This window comes from Rutidosis leptorrhynchoides, chromosome 1, assembly GCF_046630445.1.
Source record: "Rutidosis leptorrhynchoides isolate AG116_Rl617_1_P2 chromosome 1, CSIRO_AGI_Rlap_v1, whole genome shotgun sequence".
Classification (NCBI taxonomy): domain Eukaryota; kingdom Viridiplantae; phylum Streptophyta; class Magnoliopsida; order Asterales; family Asteraceae; genus Rutidosis; species Rutidosis leptorrhynchoides.
In genome coordinates, this window is record NC_092333.1 from 386,885,279 (window position 1) to 386,904,152 (window position 18,874).

The 18,874-nt window shown below is 34.8% G+C and overlaps 1 protein-coding gene across 1 annotated transcript; it reads left to right on the forward strand.

Moving 5' to 3' along the window:
- Positions 1-17,257: 17,257 nt before the first annotated feature.
- LOC139900892 (uncharacterized) lies at positions 17,258-18,279 on the forward strand. Its single transcript, XM_071883643.1, has 2 exons — positions 17,258-17,712; positions 17,760-18,279. The coding sequence occupies exons 1-2, from the start codon at positions 17,258-17,260 to the stop codon at positions 18,277-18,279; spliced, it is 975 nt and encodes a 324-aa protein (XP_071739744.1).
- The last annotated feature ends 595 nt before the right edge of the window (positions 18,280-18,874 follow it).

Consider the following 18,874-nt stretch of genomic DNA (forward strand, 5'->3'; position numbering starts at 1 on the left):
CACTGGTCAAAATAAGTCCATTAAGGGGATGTTGGGGAGGGTTCGGCCGAATGGCCCACTAGGGGTGTTCCTGGGCTCGTTTTGCTTATTTACTTGTATGCGCGTGGTCCGTTTCGAATGTCGTTAATCGTACCGGGTCTTCGGAACGTTAACTAGTCGTTGAAACAAAATCACCGGGTTTAATTCATTAAATAAATAATAAATTAAATAAGTTTTTCTTAAAGTTAATAATTATTAAAAATAATTATTTCGTCGTTTTTCTGAGTTCCGTAAACTGAAAAGCTTTCTAGGCGATTAACTTAATCGTAACTTTTTCTAGTTATTTCACTTTTCAAAATAAATTCATAAATTAATATAACATATTAATTCAAAAATCCCTTTAATAAGCATGTATTTAATTTCATTAAACACACAAGTCTAAGTAAACACCGTTAAATACTTAACGGACAAGTAACGATAGTAAACGGAAAAAGTCGGGTTGTTACAGTTTAGTACCGTTTTGTAATACTTTTTTGTGATGTTTTAAGATTTTAATGGTTACGAACAAAATATAGTTTAAGAAAATTATCTTGAAAAAATTACGGTTAAGAGAAACAGGCGTTTCCAACGCCGGTTTTGGTGACTGGACAAAAAGTGAACTTTTTCTCTGACTGGACACAAAATGGTAGAAATCGGCGTTGGCAACGCCGGTTTTACTAGACTTAGTAAATGTTTTTTTTTTTTTTTTTTTCAACTTACTATTTCTATAAATAATATGCAAAAAATCACTGCTTAAAAAAATCTACTATGCGAGTATAGTAATATGTTTTAGATAGGAAATATAATACTAAAATTTAATAATATAAATATATACTATAAATAAATATAAATTGTAAATCAAATTAAATTAAATAAAACAATAAATCTAAACCCGTGTAGGCGTCATGGATGTAGTATTCCAAATTAGCAGAAAAAGTCAACAATTTTGAGTTGCCGCAAACTTCGTGGACACCTCCCTTTTTTTCTTCAAATTCTCTTTCTATATCTACGTTCTACTTGTATATATATATTTATCAAAAAGATGAAACTCCATAATCTCAACTATAACACATTCAATATCTTTTCATTTTCATACTCTTCAATTTTTTATTTGATTCTTAAAAATGTCTCCAAAATATACTCTTGCTGTTGTCTTCATGCTACTCACTACTTTCGCGTGTACCACAAACGGCCGGAAATTATTAAACACAACAGACAAACCTTCTCCGGCGAAAATGAGTTTATACCTAGCTTCCCTTCCTAAGGGCACGGTGCCGGCTTCTACTCCGACCAAAAAGGGTCATGCGGATACTATCGACCAGAAGCTCATCACTCGCCACCTCATCGCGATTGACCGGATTCTACGGTCAGTCCCCAGCCCAGGCGCCGGTCATTAATTAATCGATGCCGGTCATTAATTAATCGATTTGCTGTTATTTTATTCTTTGGTTATAGGGTTAGTATATAAATTATTGATTTGTATATTGAGGACCATAATTTAGGTGTATATTTCGGAATAATAATGTCCGAATATATTATATATGGTTTATCAATTGAGAGACATAATTCTTGTAATTTATTAGATGATGATATGATATACATACAGAAATATCTTTATAGATTTATAGCGTATTGCTTATGGTTTAACCATTTTTGGCAAAATCTTTTGTTACATGATATGAATTTGTAATGATTTATTTGTTATAGCTTTGGAACTACAGTTATTAGAACTCTAAATAATTTAATTACTTTTTGAGATGATATTGTAAGAGTGCTTCCAATGGTGACAGGATTTCTTTCAGGACTAACCAACCATTCAGCGTCACATCATCACCTTCATCTCACTTCTTTCTCATGACTAAACTCAGAACTAAACACTCCCAACAAAGACACTCCTCCTTCCATTTTTTTATTTTCTTTTTGAATTATTTTATATTATCAAAAAATTACAATTATTTAAATAAAACTAAACTTTTATTAAAAATTAAAAAACATTACAATAATTAAAATAAGAAGTACATTAAAATAAAAATACAATTAAAAATAAAATTACATTAAAACATTAATTAAAAGACCTATTCTTCATCGTCGTCTTCTTGATCTTCTTCTTGATCTTCTTCATCCTCGTCATCGGGAATGTGTGAAGGTCCGGCGTCATCTTGGTTGTTTGGATTTCTTGTGGGATCATGTCGTATGCGATAATTTGGTGGAAGATTATGTATGTGTTCTACAAGCATATGTTTTAGTAGTTGATGAATGCCCCATCTCTTATTTTCGCGTCCACTCGCATATGCGCTTCAACCCTTTCTTGGAATGATCTCGGTGGTCGTCGAACCGGACGATAATTCTCCTCGAGTCCACAAAATGCACGGCCGTTGTCCTCGGTTATCATATTATTTAATATCACACATGATAACAAAATCCTTCTAATTTTGCGGATATAATACGGCCGTACCGGACGTTGAACAATTTGCCATCAGCCTTGTAGTATTCCAAATGCTCGTTCAATATCTTTTCTTGCCGATTCTTGATACCTTTTGAATTTTTTTTGATTCGGGTCTATCGGATTTTTGAACGACTTAACTATTGTAGACCATTCCGGGTAAATTCCATCTTCCAAATAATAAACCTTAGTAAACGTACATCCGTTAACCGTATACGTACATGGTGGTGCTTCACCGGCTAATAACTCACTAAACAAATTAGATTGATTTAGTACGTTGATAACATTGTTTGATCAGACAGTTCCAAAAAACGCGTGCCAAAACCATCCATCGTACGATGCTACCGCTTCAAGCATAATTGACGGGTAACCATGGTCACCTCGTGTATAATGACCCTTCCAACGTGCCGGACAATTTCTCCATCTCCAATGCATACAATCAATACTTCCTAACATCCCCGGAAAACCATGTATTTGAGCATGTTTAGTGGTCAAACGTTGCACATCTTGTGCAGTTGGTCTTCTCAAATATTCGGGAACGTACAAGTGGAAAATACATTTGCAAAAATTGTTTAAACAATCATGAGGTTTGTTCACCCATATGAAAATACTCATCAAAAACATCGGCCGAAGCGGCATAAGCTAGTTGGCGGATGTTACTTTTTGAACAATATTAAAACCAAGTAATCCAGTAGCATCACGTTTTTGAATAAAATAAGTAAAATATTTAGGAACCGGAGTTTGAGAAAAGTTCAATATACCTTGACATATACGAAGAAATAGAGGTTTGCTCATTCGAAAAAGATTACGAAAATAATCGTCCGGAAATGTGGGAGTGTCGGAGAAATAATCATTCCATAAAGCCAATGCACGACCCTGACGATCTCTATGTAAATATCTTCTAGGTGCCCGTGGTATTTGTTCTACTTCTTCGTTATCACTTAATTCATCTAGCACGTCAATTACTTCGAGTGCTCGATTCGTAGTCGTATTTGTGATCGATAATACCATATTTACGTCGGGATCGGAATCGGAATCGGAACTCATATTGTTTATTTGAGTATAAAAATGATGAAATGGGTAGAAAATATGAAATGAGAGTGTATGTTTGTGTATGTAAAAATATTAAGGTTTGGTGTGTATATATAGTGTAAAAAATAAAAATAAAAAAATAAAAAAATGAAACGTATCCGTTACTACTAGCCGTTGCATTTAAATTCGAATTTTTTTTTTCAACGTTAACTTATCCGTCCACAAATGTGCTGAAAAAGGACCAAACCAAGGGCGATGGGGCTGGGCGAGGGGCTGGGCGAGACCTGGGCGGCCTCCGTGCCATCGGCGCCCAGGCAGGGCTAAGGTGGGCGAGCTGTGAGGGCGGACCATTGGGAGCTCTCTAAGATCATAAAATATATAAACAGAGTTGTCAAATGACTGTTTATTGACGTGATTAATTGATTAAAAACATTCGAAAATTTTGTTTCATCATTTTTTAGATGTAACATTTAGCCTCTAACCACGTGCTCAGTACTTTTCCTCCTAATTTGTAATCGGAAAGATGATTACGTAGCTTCTTTTTGCTTATTTGTCACTATTCCTATTATGTATTTTTTTTTTTTTAACATAGTTCATATAGAAAAGACCCACTATAGAATACAATTCATAAAGATTAAAAAACATTATAATTAAATATACTTATTATAGAAAAGCACGGCTTATTTTTGTAATGTTTCGGAAGGCATCAAATCGGCTATTAAGTTGCTTCTTCCTTTTAACGAGGGATTGCTTTCGATAATCTATCTTGGAGTTCCTCTTATTTCATCTCGTTTAATGATCAGGGATTGTAAAGTGATGGTGGATAGGGTCAAGGTGAGAATAGATAACTGGAAGAACAAATTTTTGTCATATGCAGGTAGGGTCCAGTTGATCACATCTGTTCTTTCTTCCATGCAAGTATACTGGTCCTCGGTTTTCATTCTCCCGAATTCTATTGTTAAGGAGATTGAGAAACTAATGAGGGGATTTCTTTGGTGCCAGGGACCCCTTGAAATGTCCCGTTCTTATTGATTAAAAACGTTCCATATTAATTGATTTCGTTACGAGGTTTTGACCTCTATATGAGACGTTTTTCAAAGACTGCATTCATTTTTAAAACAAACCATAACCTTTATTTCATAAATAAATGTTTAAAAGTTTTACGTAGATTATCAAATAATGATAATCTAAAATATCCTGTTTACACACGACCATTACATAATGGTTTACAATACAAATATGTTACATCGAAATCAGTTTCTTGAATGCAGTTTTTACACAATATCATACAAACATGGACTCCAAATCTTGTCCTTATTTTAGTATGCAACAGCGGAAGCTGTTAGTATTCACCTGAGAATAAACATGCTTTAAACGTCAACAAAAATGTTGGTGAGTTATAGGTTTAACCTATATGTATCAAATCGTAACAATAGACCACAAGATTTCATATTTCAATACACATCCCATACATAGAGATAAAAATCATTCATATGGTGAACACCTGGTAACCGACATTAACAAGATGCATATATATAAGAATATCCCCATCATTCCGGGACACGCTTCGGATATGATATAAATTTCGAAGTACTAAAGCATCCGATACTTTGGATGGGGTTTGTTAGGCCCAATAGATCTATCTTTAGGATTCGCGTCAATTAGGGTGTCTGTTCCCTAATTCTTAGATTACCAGACTTAATTAAAAGGGGCATATTCGATTTCGATAATCCAACCATAGAATATAGTTTCACGTACTTGTGTCTATTTTGTAAATTATTTATAAAACCTGCATGTATTCTCATCCCAAAAATATTAGATTTTAAAAGTGGGACTATAACTCACTTTCACAGATTTTTACTTCGTCGGGAAGTAAGACTTGGCCACTGGTTGATTCACGAACCTATAACAATATATACATATATATCAAAGTATGTTTAAAATATATTTACAACACTTTTAATATATTTTGATGTTTTAAGTTTATTAAGTCAGCTGTCCTCGTTAGTAACCTACAACTAGTTGTCCACAGTTAGATGTACAGAAATAAATCGATAAATATTATCTTGAATGTATCTCAGTATTGATCACAACTCAAACTATATATATTTTGAAATCAACCTCAACCCTGTATAGCTAACTCCAACATTCACATATAGAGTGTCTATGGTTGTTTCGAAATATATATAGATGTTTCGACATGATAGGTCGAAACATTGTATACGTGTCTATGGTATCTCAAGATTACATAATATACAATACAAGTTGATTAAGTTATGGTTGGAATAGATTTGTTACCAATTTTCACGTAGCTAAAATGAGAAAAATTATCCAACCTTGTTTTACCCATAACTTCTTCATTTTAAATCCGTTTTGAGTGAATCAAATTGCTATGGTTTCATATTGAACTCTATTTTATGAATCTAAACAGAAAAGTATAGGTTTATAGTCGAAAAAATAAGTTACAAGTCGTTTTTGTAAAGGTAGTCATTTCAGTCGAAAGAACGACGTCTAGATGACCATTTTAGAAAACATACTTCCACTTTGAGTTTAACCATAATTTTTGGATATAGTTTCATGTTCATAATAAAAATCATTTTCTCAGAATAACAACTTTTAAATCAAAGTTTATCATAGTTTTTAATTAACTAACCCAAAACAGCCCGCGGTGTTACTACGACGGCGTAAATCCGGTTTTACGGTGTTTTTCGTGTTTCCAGGTTTTAAATCATTAAGTTAGCATATTATATAGATATAGAACATGTGTGTAGTTAATTTTAAAAGTCAAGTTATAAGGATTAACTTTTGTTTGCGAACAAGTTTAGAATTAACTAAACTATGTTCTAGTGATTACGAGTTTAAACCTTCGAATAAGATAGTTTTATATATATGAATCGAATGATGTTATGAACATCATTACTACCTCAAGTTTAGTAGGTAAACCTACTGGAAGTGACAAGAAATGATATAGCTTCAAAGGATCTTGGATGGCTTGAAAGTTCTTGAAGTAGGATCATGACACAAAAACAAGTTCAAGTAAGATTTTTACTCGAATTAAGATAGTTTATAGTTATAGAAATTGAATCAAAGTTTGAATATGAATATTACCTTGAATAAGAAAGATAACCTACTGTATATAACAAAGGTTTCTTGATCTTAGATGATTACTTGGAATGGATTAGAAAGCTTGGAAGTAAGTTAGTAAACTTGAAGGGATTTTTGAAGTGTTCTTGAAGTGTTCTTCCTATGATGATTATAGCTTGATTCTTGAAGTGATTTTTGATGAAGATGATGATTAACTACTGGAAAAATATGTTCATAATAGTGTGTATGTGTTGAGAGAGAATTAGAAAGAGAATTGGAAGTGAAATGGAGTGAATGATGAGTGGTAATTGGTGAGTGGTGAGTGGGGTTAAAAGGAGTTCTAGTTAGTTGACTAGCTCATGGTAGAAGTTAAAATTGATTAGTCATACATGACATAATTAAGAGTGGAATCCCATGCTAGTTCCTATTGGTATATACTCATAGTAAGTACGTTTTGAAGCTGTGTATAATACGGGTAAGAATACGACTAGAATTCTTGATGAAAGAAAAGAATGGAAAAGTAATTGTAACCATTTTCGTTAAGTATGAGTGTTTTGATATATGTCTTGAAGTCTTCCAAAAGTATTTTAATACATCTAAATACAATACATGTATATACATTTTAACTGAGTCGTTAAGTCATCGTTAGTCGTTACATGTAAGTGTTGTTTTGAAACCTTTAAGTTAACGATCTCAATTAATGTTGTTAACCCATTGTTTATTATATCTAATGAGATGTTAAATTATTATATTATCATGATATTATGATATATTAATATATCTTAATATGATATATATACATTTAAATGTCGTTACAACGATAATCGTTACATATATGTCTCGTTTCGAAATCCTTAAGTTAGTAGTCTTGTTTATATGTATATAACTCATTGTTAATATACTTATGGAGATACTTACTTATCATAATCTCATGTTAACCATATGTATATCCATATATATATCGTCATGTCGTTTTTACAAGTTTTAACGTTCGTGAATCGCCGGTCAACTTGGGTGGTCAATTGTCTATATGAAACATATTTCAATTAATCAAGTCTTAACAAGTTTGATTGCTTAACATGTTGGAAACATTTAATCATGTAAATATCAATCTCAATTAATATATATAAACGTGGAAAAGTTCGGGTCACTACAGTACCTACCCGTTAAATAAATTTCGTCTCGAAATTTTAAGCTGTTGAAGGTGTTGACGAATCTTCTGGAAATAGATGCGGGAATTTCTTCTTCATCTGATCTTCACACTCCCAGGTGAACTCGGGTCCTCTACGACCATTCCATCGAACCTTAACAATTGGTATCTTGTTTTGCTTAAGTCTTTTAACCTCACGATCCATTATTTCGACTGGTTCTTCGATGAATTGGAGTTTTTCGTTGATTTGGATTTCATCTAACGGAATAGTGAGATCTTCTTTAGCAAAACATTTCTTCAAATTCGAGACGTGGAAAGTGTTATGTACAGCCGCGAGTTGTTGAGGTAACTCAAGTCGGTAAGCTACTGGTCCGACACGATCAATAATCTTGAATGGTCCAATATACCTTGGATTTAATTTCCCTCGTTTACCAAATCGAACAACGCCTTTCCAAGGTGCAACTTTAAGCATGACCATCTCTCCAATTTCAAATTCTATATCTTTTCTTTTAATGTCAGCGTAGCTCTTTTGTCGACTTTGGGCGGTTTTCAACCGTTGTTGAATTTGGATGATCTTCTCGGTAGTTTCTTGTATAATCTCCGGACCCGTAATCTGTCTATCCCCCACTTCACTCCAACAAATCGGAGACCTGCACTTTCTACCATAAAGTGCTTCAAACGGCGCCATCTCAATGCTTGAATGGTAGCTGTTGTTGTAGGAAAATTCTGCTAATGGTAGATGTCGATCCCAACTGTTTCCGAAATCAATAACACATGCTCGTAGCATGTCTTCAAGCGTTTGTATCGTCCTTTCGCTCTGCCCATCAGTTTGTGGATGATAGGCAGTACTCATGTCTAGACGAGTTCCTAATGCTTGCTGTAATGTCTGCCAGAATCTTGAAATAAATCTGCCATCCCTATCAGAGATAATAGAGATTGGTATTCCATGTCTGGAGACGACTTCCTTCAAATACAGTCGTGCTAACTTCTCCATCTTGTCATCTTCTCTTATTGGTAGGAAATGTGCTGATTTGGTTAGACGATCAACTATTACCCAAATAGTATCAAAACCACTTGCAGTCCTTGGCAATTTAGTGATGAAATCTATGGTAATGTTTTCCCATTTCCATTCCGGGATTTCGGGTTGTTGAAGTAGACCTGATGGTTTCTGATGCTCAGCTTTGACCTTAGAACACGTCAAACATTCTCCTGCGTATTTGGCAACATCGGCTTTCATACCCGGCCACCAAAAATATTTCCTGAGATCCTTGTACATCTTCCCCGTTCCAGGATGTATTGAGTATCTGATTTTATGAGCTTCTCTAAGTACCATTTCTCTCATATCTCCAAATTTTGGTACCCAAATCCTTTCAGCCCTATACCGGGTTCCGTCTTCCCGAATATTAAGATGTTTCTCCGATCCTTTGGGTATTTCATCCTTTAAATTTCCCTCTTTTAAAACTCCTTGTTGCGCCTCCTTTATTTGAGTAGTAAGGTTATTATGAATCATTATATTCATAGATTTTACTCGAATGGGTTCTCTGTCCTTCCTGCTCAAGGCATCGGCTACCACATTTGCCTTCCCCGGGTGGTAACGAATCTCAAAGTCGTAATCATTCAATAATTCAATCCACCTACGCTGCCTCATATTCAGTTGTTTCTGATTAAATATGTGTTGAAGACTTTTGTGGTCGGTATATATAATACTTTTGACCCCATATAAGTAGTGCCTCCAAGTCTTTAATGCAAAAACAACCGCGCCTAATTCCAAATCATGCGTCGTATAATTTTGTTCGTGAATCTTCAATTGTCTAGACGCATAAGCAATCAACTTCATTCGTTGCATTAATACACAACCGAGACCTTGCTTTGATGCGTCACAATAAATCACAAAATCATCATTCCCTTCAGGCAATGACAATATAGGTGCCGTAGTTAGCTTTTTCTTCAATAACTGAAACGCTTTCTCTTGTTCATCATTCCATTCAAATTTCTTCCCTTTATGCGTTAATGCAGTCAAGGGTTTTGCTATTCTGGAAAAGTCTTGGATGAACCTTCTGTAGTAACCAGCTAGTCCTAAAAACTGGCGTATGTGTTTCGGAGTTTTCGGGGTTTCCCACTTTTCAACAGTTTCTATCTTTGCCGGATCTACCTTAATACCTTCTTTGTTCACTATGTGACCGAGGAATTGAACTTCTTCCAACCAAAATGCACACTTTGAAAACTTAGCGTACAATTCTTCCTTCCTCAATACTTCTAACACCTTTCTCAAATGTTCACCGTGTTCTTGGTCATTCTTTGAGTAAATAAGTATGTCATCAATGAAAACAATGACAAACTTGCCAAGGTATGGTCCACACACTCGGTTCATAAGGTCCATGAACACAGCTGGTGCATTAGTTAAACCAAATGGCATGACCATAAACTCGTAATGACCGTAACGTGTTCTGAAAGCAGTCTTTGGAATATCATCTTCTTTCACCCGTATTTGATGATACCCGGAACGTAAGTCAATCTTTGAATAAACAGACGAGCCTTGTAGTTGATCAAATAAGTCGTCGATTCTCTGTAGTGGGTAGCGGTTCTTGATGGTAAGTTTGTTCACCTCTCGGTAGTCGATACACAACCTGAATGTACCATCTTTCTTCTTGACAAACAAAACAGGAGCTCCCCACGGTGATGTGCTTGGTCGAATGAAACCACGCTCTAAAAGTTCTTGTAATTGGCTTTGCAGTTCTTTCATCTCGCTGGGTGCGAGTCTGTAAGGAGCACGAGCTATTGGTGCAGCTCCTGGTACAAGATCTATTTGAAATTCAACGGATCGCTGTGGGGGTAATCCCTGTAATTCTTTCGGAAATACATCGGGAAATTCTTTTGCAATGGGAACATCATTGATGCTCTTTTCTTCAGTTTGTACTTTCTCGATGTGTGCTAGAACAGTATAGCAACCTTTTCTTATTAGTTTTTATGCCTTCAAATTACTAATAATATGTAGCTTCGTGTTGCCCTTTTCTCCGTACACCATTAAGGGTTTTCCTTTTTCTCGTATAATGCGAATTGCATTTTTGTAACAAACGATCTCTGCTTTCACTTCTTTCAACCAGTCCATACCGATTATCACATCAAAACTCCCTAACTCTACTGGTATCAAATCAATCTTAAATGTTTCGCTAACCAGTTTAATTTCTCGATTCCGACATATATTATCTGCTGAAATTAATTTACCATTTGCTAATTCGAGTAAAAATTTACTATCCAAAGGCGTCAATGGACAACTTAATTTAGCACAAAAATCTCTACTCATATAGCTTCTATCCGCACCCGAATCAAATAAAATGTAAGCAGATTTATTGTCAATAAGAAACGTACCCGTAACAAGCTCTGGGTCTTCCTGTGCCTCTGCCGCATTAATATTGAAAACTCTTCCGCGGCCTTGTCCATTCGTGTTCTCCTGGTTCGGGAAATTTCTAATAATGTGGCCCGGTTTTCCACATTTATAACAAACTACATTGGCATAATTTGCTCCGACGCTACTTGCTCCGCCATTACTCGTTCCGACACCATTTGTTCCTTTCGTTCTATTAACCCCTGGTCCGTAGACCTCACACTTCGCCGCGCTATGACCATTTCTTTTACACTTGTTGCAAAATTTGGTGCAGAACCCCGAGTGATACTTTTCACACCTTTGGCATAGCTGCTTCTGATTATTGTTGTTGTTGCGGTTATTATTGTTGTTGGGATGATTGTTGTAGTTGCTGTTGTTGTTGTTGTTGTTGTTGTTGTTGGGCCGTTTGTTGTAGTTGCGATTGATGTTGCGATTGTTGGGATAATTGTTGCGATTATTGTTGTAATTGCTGTTGTTGTTGTATTGGTGATTCTTATCACCGTTTTCCTCCCACTTTCTTTTGACTTGCTTCACATTGGCCTCTTCAGTACAGTTACTTATGGCAAACACCAATTCGACCTTCTCGGTCCACCGTTTCAATCCGATCGGTCCTTCGGTTCCATCAAATTCCAAAGGTTTGCAGGCAGTGAATTCTTTGTAGGTGCATCCTACACGATTTCCTGTACTGCCAGATCCAAGGTTATTGTTGGTATGTAGCGCAGCCTGTACTGCGGCTATGTTTGAAGCTAGAAAAGTACGGAATTCCTCTTCATTCATATTCACGGTGTGTCGAGTAGTCGGTGCCATTTCCTTCAAAATAGTCAAATGGAACAAGTTAGTCATACAGAATATTAAGAGTAGTTAATAGTATTTCGTAGCATAATATGAACTCATTTATAAAAGCTTTTTCTTCATATTAGCGTTTTATAAGTTTAAATTCGGGTAGTACCTACCCGTTAAGTTCATACTTAGTAGCTAATATACAATTCAACTACTACAATTCTATATGAAAAACTGATTGTAATAATATTTCGCGTTCAAACTTTTATACAATATTTTACAAACTTACAATACCGCTTATTTTACATAAAGCATGAAATATGGCACACAATAACTTTGATACAAGATAGTTGTGAAGATAATCCTAGCTAGTACACAAGTCGTTCAGCAAAGGCAATAAAGACACGTAATTCATACGTCCAGAAACAAGTCATGCATTCTGGTTTTACTAGGACTACTTCCCATCCTTGGTCTTGTGGAACATAACCGTTATGGCCTTTGATAAGACAGCGTGTTGTAACGTCGTCAAAGGGACGAGGGTTACGTAATGACCAACAGTCTCGTAATAACCTAAAAACCTCATTTCTTACCCCAATTACCGACTCCGTCACTTGTGGGAACGTTTTGTTTAATAGTTGTAGCCCGATGTTCTTGTTCTCACTTTGGTGAGAAGCGAACATTACTAACCCGTAAGCATAACATGCTTCTTTATGTTGCATGTTAGCCGCTTTTTCTAAATCACGAAGTCCTATATTCGGATATACTGAATCAAAATAATTTCTTAACCCGTTGCGTAAAATAGCATTTGGGTTCCCTGCAATATATGCGTCAAAGTAAACACATCGTAACTTATGGATTTCCCAATGTGATATCCCCCATCTTTCAAACGAAAGCCTTTTATAAACCAAGGCATTCTTGGAACGTTCTTCGAATGTCTTACAAACTGATCTCGCCTTAAATAGTTATGCCGAGGAATTCTGACCGACTCTAGACAAGATTTCATCAATCATGTCTCCGGGTAGGTCTCTTAAAATATTGGGTTGTCTATCCATTTTGTGTTTTTATACTGTAAAATAGACAAGAGTTAGATTCATAAAAAAAAATACTTATTAATACAAGCAATTTTTACATATATCATAAAGCATAAGCACACTATATTACATATATTACACCACACGAATACAACTATCTTATTCCGACTCGCTCGTTTCTTCTTATTCGGTTTTGGTTCGTTTTGCCAAGTTTCTAGGGATATATGATGTTCCCCTAATACGAGCCATCATTGTCCACATTGGTTTAGAAAAACCTGGTGGTTTAGAGGTTCCCGGGTCATTGTTACAACTTAAGGACTTCGGGGGTTGACGATACATATAAAGTTCATCGGGGTTGGAATTAGATTTCTCTATTTTTATGCCCTTTCCCTTATTATTTTCTTTTGCCTTTTTAAATTCAGTTGGGGTAATTTCTATAACATCATCGGAATTCTCGTCGGAATCCGATTCATCGGAGAATTGGTAATCCTCCCAATATTTTGCTTCCTTGGCGGAAACACCATTGACCATAATTAACCTTGGTCGGTTGGTTGAGGATTTTCTTTTACTTAACCGTTTTATTATTTTCCCCACCGGTTCTATTTCTTCATCCGGTTCCGATTCTTCTTCCGGTTCCGATTCTTCTTCCGGTTTCGACTCTTCTTCCGGTTCCTCTTCGGGAACTTGTGAATCAGTCCACGAATCATTTCAATTTACATTTGACCCTTCATTATTATTAGGTGAGTCAATGGGACTTGTTCTAGAGGTAGACATCTATCACATAATATCAAACACGTTAAGAGATTAATATATCACATAATATTCATATGTTAAAAATATATAGTTTCCAACAAAAATGTTAAGCAATCATTTTTAAAGAAAACACGGTCGAAGTCCAGACTCACTAATGCATCCTAACAAACTCGATAAGACACACTAATGCAAATTTTCTGGTTCTCTAAGACCAACGATCGGATACCAACTGAAATGTTCCGTTCTTATTGATTAAAAACGTTCCATATTAATTGATTTCGTTGCGAGGTTTTGACCTCTATATGAGACGTTTTTCAAAGACTGCATTCATTTTTAAAACAAACCATAACCTTTATTTCATAAATAAAGGTTTAAAAGCTTTACGTAGATTATCAAATAATGATAATCTAAAATATCCTGTTTACACACGACCATTACATAATGGTTTACAATACAAATATGTTACATCGAAATCAATTTCTTGAATGCAGTTTTTACACAATATCATACAAACATGGACTCCAAATCTTGTCCTTATTTTAGTATGCAACAGCGGAAGCTCTTAGTATTCACCTGGGAATAAACATGCTTTAAACGTCAACAAAAATGTTGGTGAGTTATAGGTTTAACCTATATGTATCAAATCGTAACAATAGACCACAAGATTTCATATTTCAATACACATCCCATACATAGAGATAAAAATCATTCATATGGTGAACACCTGGTAACCGACATTAATAAGATGCATATATATAAGAATATCCCCATCATTCCGGGACACCCTTCAGATATGATATAAATTTCGAAGTACTAAAGCATCCGGTACTTTGGATGGGGTTTGTTAGGCCCAATAGATCTATCTTTAGGATTCGCGTCAATTAGGGTGTCTGTTCCCTAATTCTTAGATTACCAGACTTAATAAAAAGGGGCATATTCGATTTCGATAATCCAACCATAGAATGTAGTTTCACGTACTTGTGTCTATTTTGTAAATCATTTATAAAACCTGCATGTATTCTCATCCCAAAAATATTAGATTTTAAAAGTGGGACTATAACTCACTTTCACAGATATTTACTTCGTCGGGAAGTAAGACTTGGCCACTAGTTGATTCATGAACCTATAACAATATATACATATATATCAAAGTATGTTTAAAATATATTTACAACACTTTTAATATATTTTGATGTTTTAAGTTTATTAAGTCAGCTGTCCTCGTTAGTAACCTACAACTAGTTGTCCACAGTTAGATGTACAAAAATAAATCGATAAATATTATCTTGAATCAATCCACGACCCAGTGTATACGTATCTCAGTATTGATCACAACTCAAACTATATATATTTTGGAATCAACCTCAACCCTGTATAGCTAACTCCAACATTCACATATAGAGTGTCTATGGTTGTTCCGAAATATATATAGATGTGTCGACATGATAGGTCGAAACATTGTATACGTGTCTATGGTATCTCAAGATTACATAATATACAATACAAGTTGATTAAGTTATGGTTGGAATAGATTTGTTACCAATTTTCACGTAGCTAAAATGAGAAAAATTATCCAACCTTGTTTTACCCATAACTTCTTTATTTTAAATCCGTTTTGAGTGAATCAAATTGCTATGGTTTCATATTGAACTATATTTTATGAATCTAAATAGAAAAGTATAGGTTTATAGTCGGAAAAATAAGTTACAAGTCGTTTTTGTAAAGGTAGTCATTTCAGTCGAAAGAACGACGTCTAGATGACCATTTTAGAAAACATACTTCCACTTTGAGTTTAACCATAATTTTTGGATATAGTTTCATGTTCATAATAAAAATCATTTTCTCAGAATAACAACTTTTAAATCAAAGTTTATCATAGTTTTTAATTAACTAACCCAAAACAGCCCGCGGTGTTACTACGACGGCGTAAATCCGGTTTTACGGTGTTTTTCGTGTTTCCAGGTTTTAAATCATTAAGTTAGCATATAATATAGATATAGAACATGTGTGTAGTTAATTTTAAAAGTCAAGTTAGAAGGATTAACTTTTGTTTGCGAACAAGTTTAAAATTAACTAAACTATGTTCTAGTGATTACGAGTTTAAACCTTCGAATAAGATAGTTTTATATATATGAATTGAATGATGTTATGAACATCATTACTACCTCAAGTTTAGTAGGTAAACCTACTGGAAGTGACAAGAAATGATCTAGCTTCAAAGGATCTTGGATGGCTTGAAAGTTCTTGAAGTAGGATCATGACACAAAAACAAGTTCAAGTAAGATTTTTACTCGAATTAAGATAGTTTATAGTTATAGAAATTGAATCAAAGTTTGAATATGAATATTACCTTGAATAAGAAAGATAACCTACTGTATATAACAAAGGTTTCTTGATCTTAGATGATTACTTGGAATGGATTAGAAAGCTTGGAAGTAAGTTAGTAAACTTGAAGGGATTTTTGAAGTGTTCTTGAAGTGTTCTTCCTATGATGATTATATCTTGATTCTTGAAGTGATTTTTGATGAAGATGATGATTAACTACTGGAAAAATACGTTCATAATAGTGTATGTGTGTGTTGAGAGAGAATTAGAAAGAGAATTGGAAGTGAAATGGAGTGAATGATGAGTGGTAATTGGTGAGTGGTGAGTGGGGTTAAAAGGAGTTCTAGTTAGTTGACTAGCTCATGGTAGAAGTTAAAATTGATTAGTAATACATGACACAATCAAGAGTGGAATCCCATGCTAGTTCCTATTGGTATATACTCATAGTAAGTACGTTTTGAAGCTGTGTATAATACGGGTAAGAATACGACTAGAATTCTTGATGAAAGAAAAGAATGGAAAAGTAACTGTAACCATTTTCGTTAAGTATGAGTGTTTTGATATATGTCTTGAAGTCTTCCAAAAGTATTTTAATACATATAAATACACTACATGTATATACATTTTAACTGAGTCGTTAAGTCATCGTTAGTCATTACATGTAAGTGTTGTTTTGAAACCTTTAAGTTAACGATCTCAATTAATGTTGTTAACCCATTGTTTATTATATCTAATGAGATGTTAAATTATTATATTATCATGATATTATGATATATTAATATATCTTAATATGATATATATACATTTAAATGTCGTTACAACGATAATCGTTACATATATGTCTCGTTTCGAAATCCTTAAGTTAGTAGTCTTGTTTATATGTATATAACTCATTGTTAATATACTTATGGAGATACTTACTTATCATAATCTCATGTTAACCATATGTATATCCATATATATACCGTCATGTCGTTTTTACAAGTTTTAACGTTCGTGAATCGCCGGTCAACTTGGGTGGTCAATTGTCTATATGAAACATATTTCAATTAATCAAGTCTTAACAAGTTTGATTGCTTAACATGTTGGAAACATTTAATCATGTAAATATAAATCTCAATTAATATATATATAAACATGGAAAAGTTCGGGTCACTACACCCCTAGCCCGTGGAAAAGCTAAAGTTAAGTGGTCTGAAGTCTGTCTTCCCAAATCGGAAGGTGGCCTTGGGATTAGGAGCTTGAAGTATTGGAATATGGCTCTAATGTCAACTCATGTTTGGAATCTGATCACTCATAAAAAGTTGCTTTGGGTTAGATGGATTCATTCTTATCGTTTGCGTTTGATGAATTTTTGGGAGGTTGATGTAACTTCGAATTCCAGTTGGGGTTGGAGGAAGATTTTAGATATAAGATATACCATTCGTCAATTTATTATTTATATGGTTGGAGATGGTAATGATACTTCGGCTTGGCATGATTCCTGGAATGATTATGGTCCTTTGGCGAGCGTTATTGATTCCCGAGATATCAGAAGAGCTGGTTATAATGGTAATGCTACTGTTTCTTCTTTACTTTCCAATAATTCATGGTCATGGCCTCAATCTTGGTATTCGAAATACCCTATGCTCGCTAATATTGCTGTTCTAGATAAATCTAAGCATGATAGTGTTCGATGGAGAGATACTGAAGGCGATCTCATTAATTTTCGGTTAGTGCTGCTTGGAATTCGTTGAGGCCTCATGCTCCTGTTGTTAGCTGGTACAACTCAGTTTGGTTCCCTCAATGTATTCCACGTCATGCGTTTGTTATTTGGCTTCTTGTTAAGGAGAAACTAAAAACGCACGATCATCTTAAACCTTGGGATAAACGACCGCAAGAAGCAGATTCAGGTTTGGTGTGCTTGCTGTATAAGAGACAGCCGGACTCGCAGACTCATCTTTTCTTTGAATGTCCTTTTGCATCGCAGATTTGGGGTCGCATCAAAGGTTTGTGTCTAGTTCATATTCCAACGCATAATTGGAGCAGCTTTCTTTCATTTATTGAGCCTGTTGCTCATCGTCGCGTGGCGAGAGTTATTGTGGCAAAGTTGGTTTTTGCTGCCTCGGTTTATTTCATATGGCAGGAAAGGAATAACATATACTTTCAAGGTAAAGTGCGTTCGGAAGATCAAGTGTTCAAAACTATTTTTTCTACGGTTCGCATGAAGTTAATGTCTTTGAATTTCAAGGACTCGGAGATGGTGCGGAAGCTAAGGTCTAAATGGCAGATTGTATGATCATCTTGTTCATGTTAGGTTTGGCTTGTTGTTTTTTGGGTTGCAGCCCATGTTGGTTGTCTCTAGCTTTTGCTAGTTTTGGTTGTTTTGGCTTGTTTTTAGACTACATAGCTTACTCGTGTAGTGTTGAACTCCTTATGTAATTGTTTGGCATATTTATAATATTCACCGGGTGATCCTCCTTACCCAAAAAAATATACTTATTATTTACCAATATTTGAATTTACCTCTAACTTTTACCTATAATTTTACTGCATTATTTGGAATGCGGACTATTAATATTAATATAACATATACATCACTATTAAAAGAAAACAAACTTTTATAAAATGGTAAAGAAAATGTCTTCCAAACACCCGTGTTAAAATAATCGCTTTGTGGGATAGAAATATCAACGTTAACTTTATAATCACATAAGTACGAGATTATTAGCTCACTACACCTAATTACTTTTATACTCCGTAATTGTGTTCATGTTAAAAGTGTGTGGTCCAAGTTCATGCAATGGTGGGGGTTCAATTCTTGTTAGGAAATCTAGGTGAGCCATAACAAGAACTTGATAACCCTAGTTATCAAACCCATCGTGCAACAAACA

Coding starts and splice junctions, on each gene's coding strand:
- LOC139900892 (XM_071883643.1), top strand. CDS start 17,258: ATGGCTCTAATGTCAACTCATGTTTGGAATCTGATCACTCATAAAAAG. Junction 17,713..17,759: donor GGCGATCTCATTAATTTTCG/GTTAGTGCTGCT, acceptor TCCTGTTGTTAG/CTGGTACAACTCAGTTTGGT.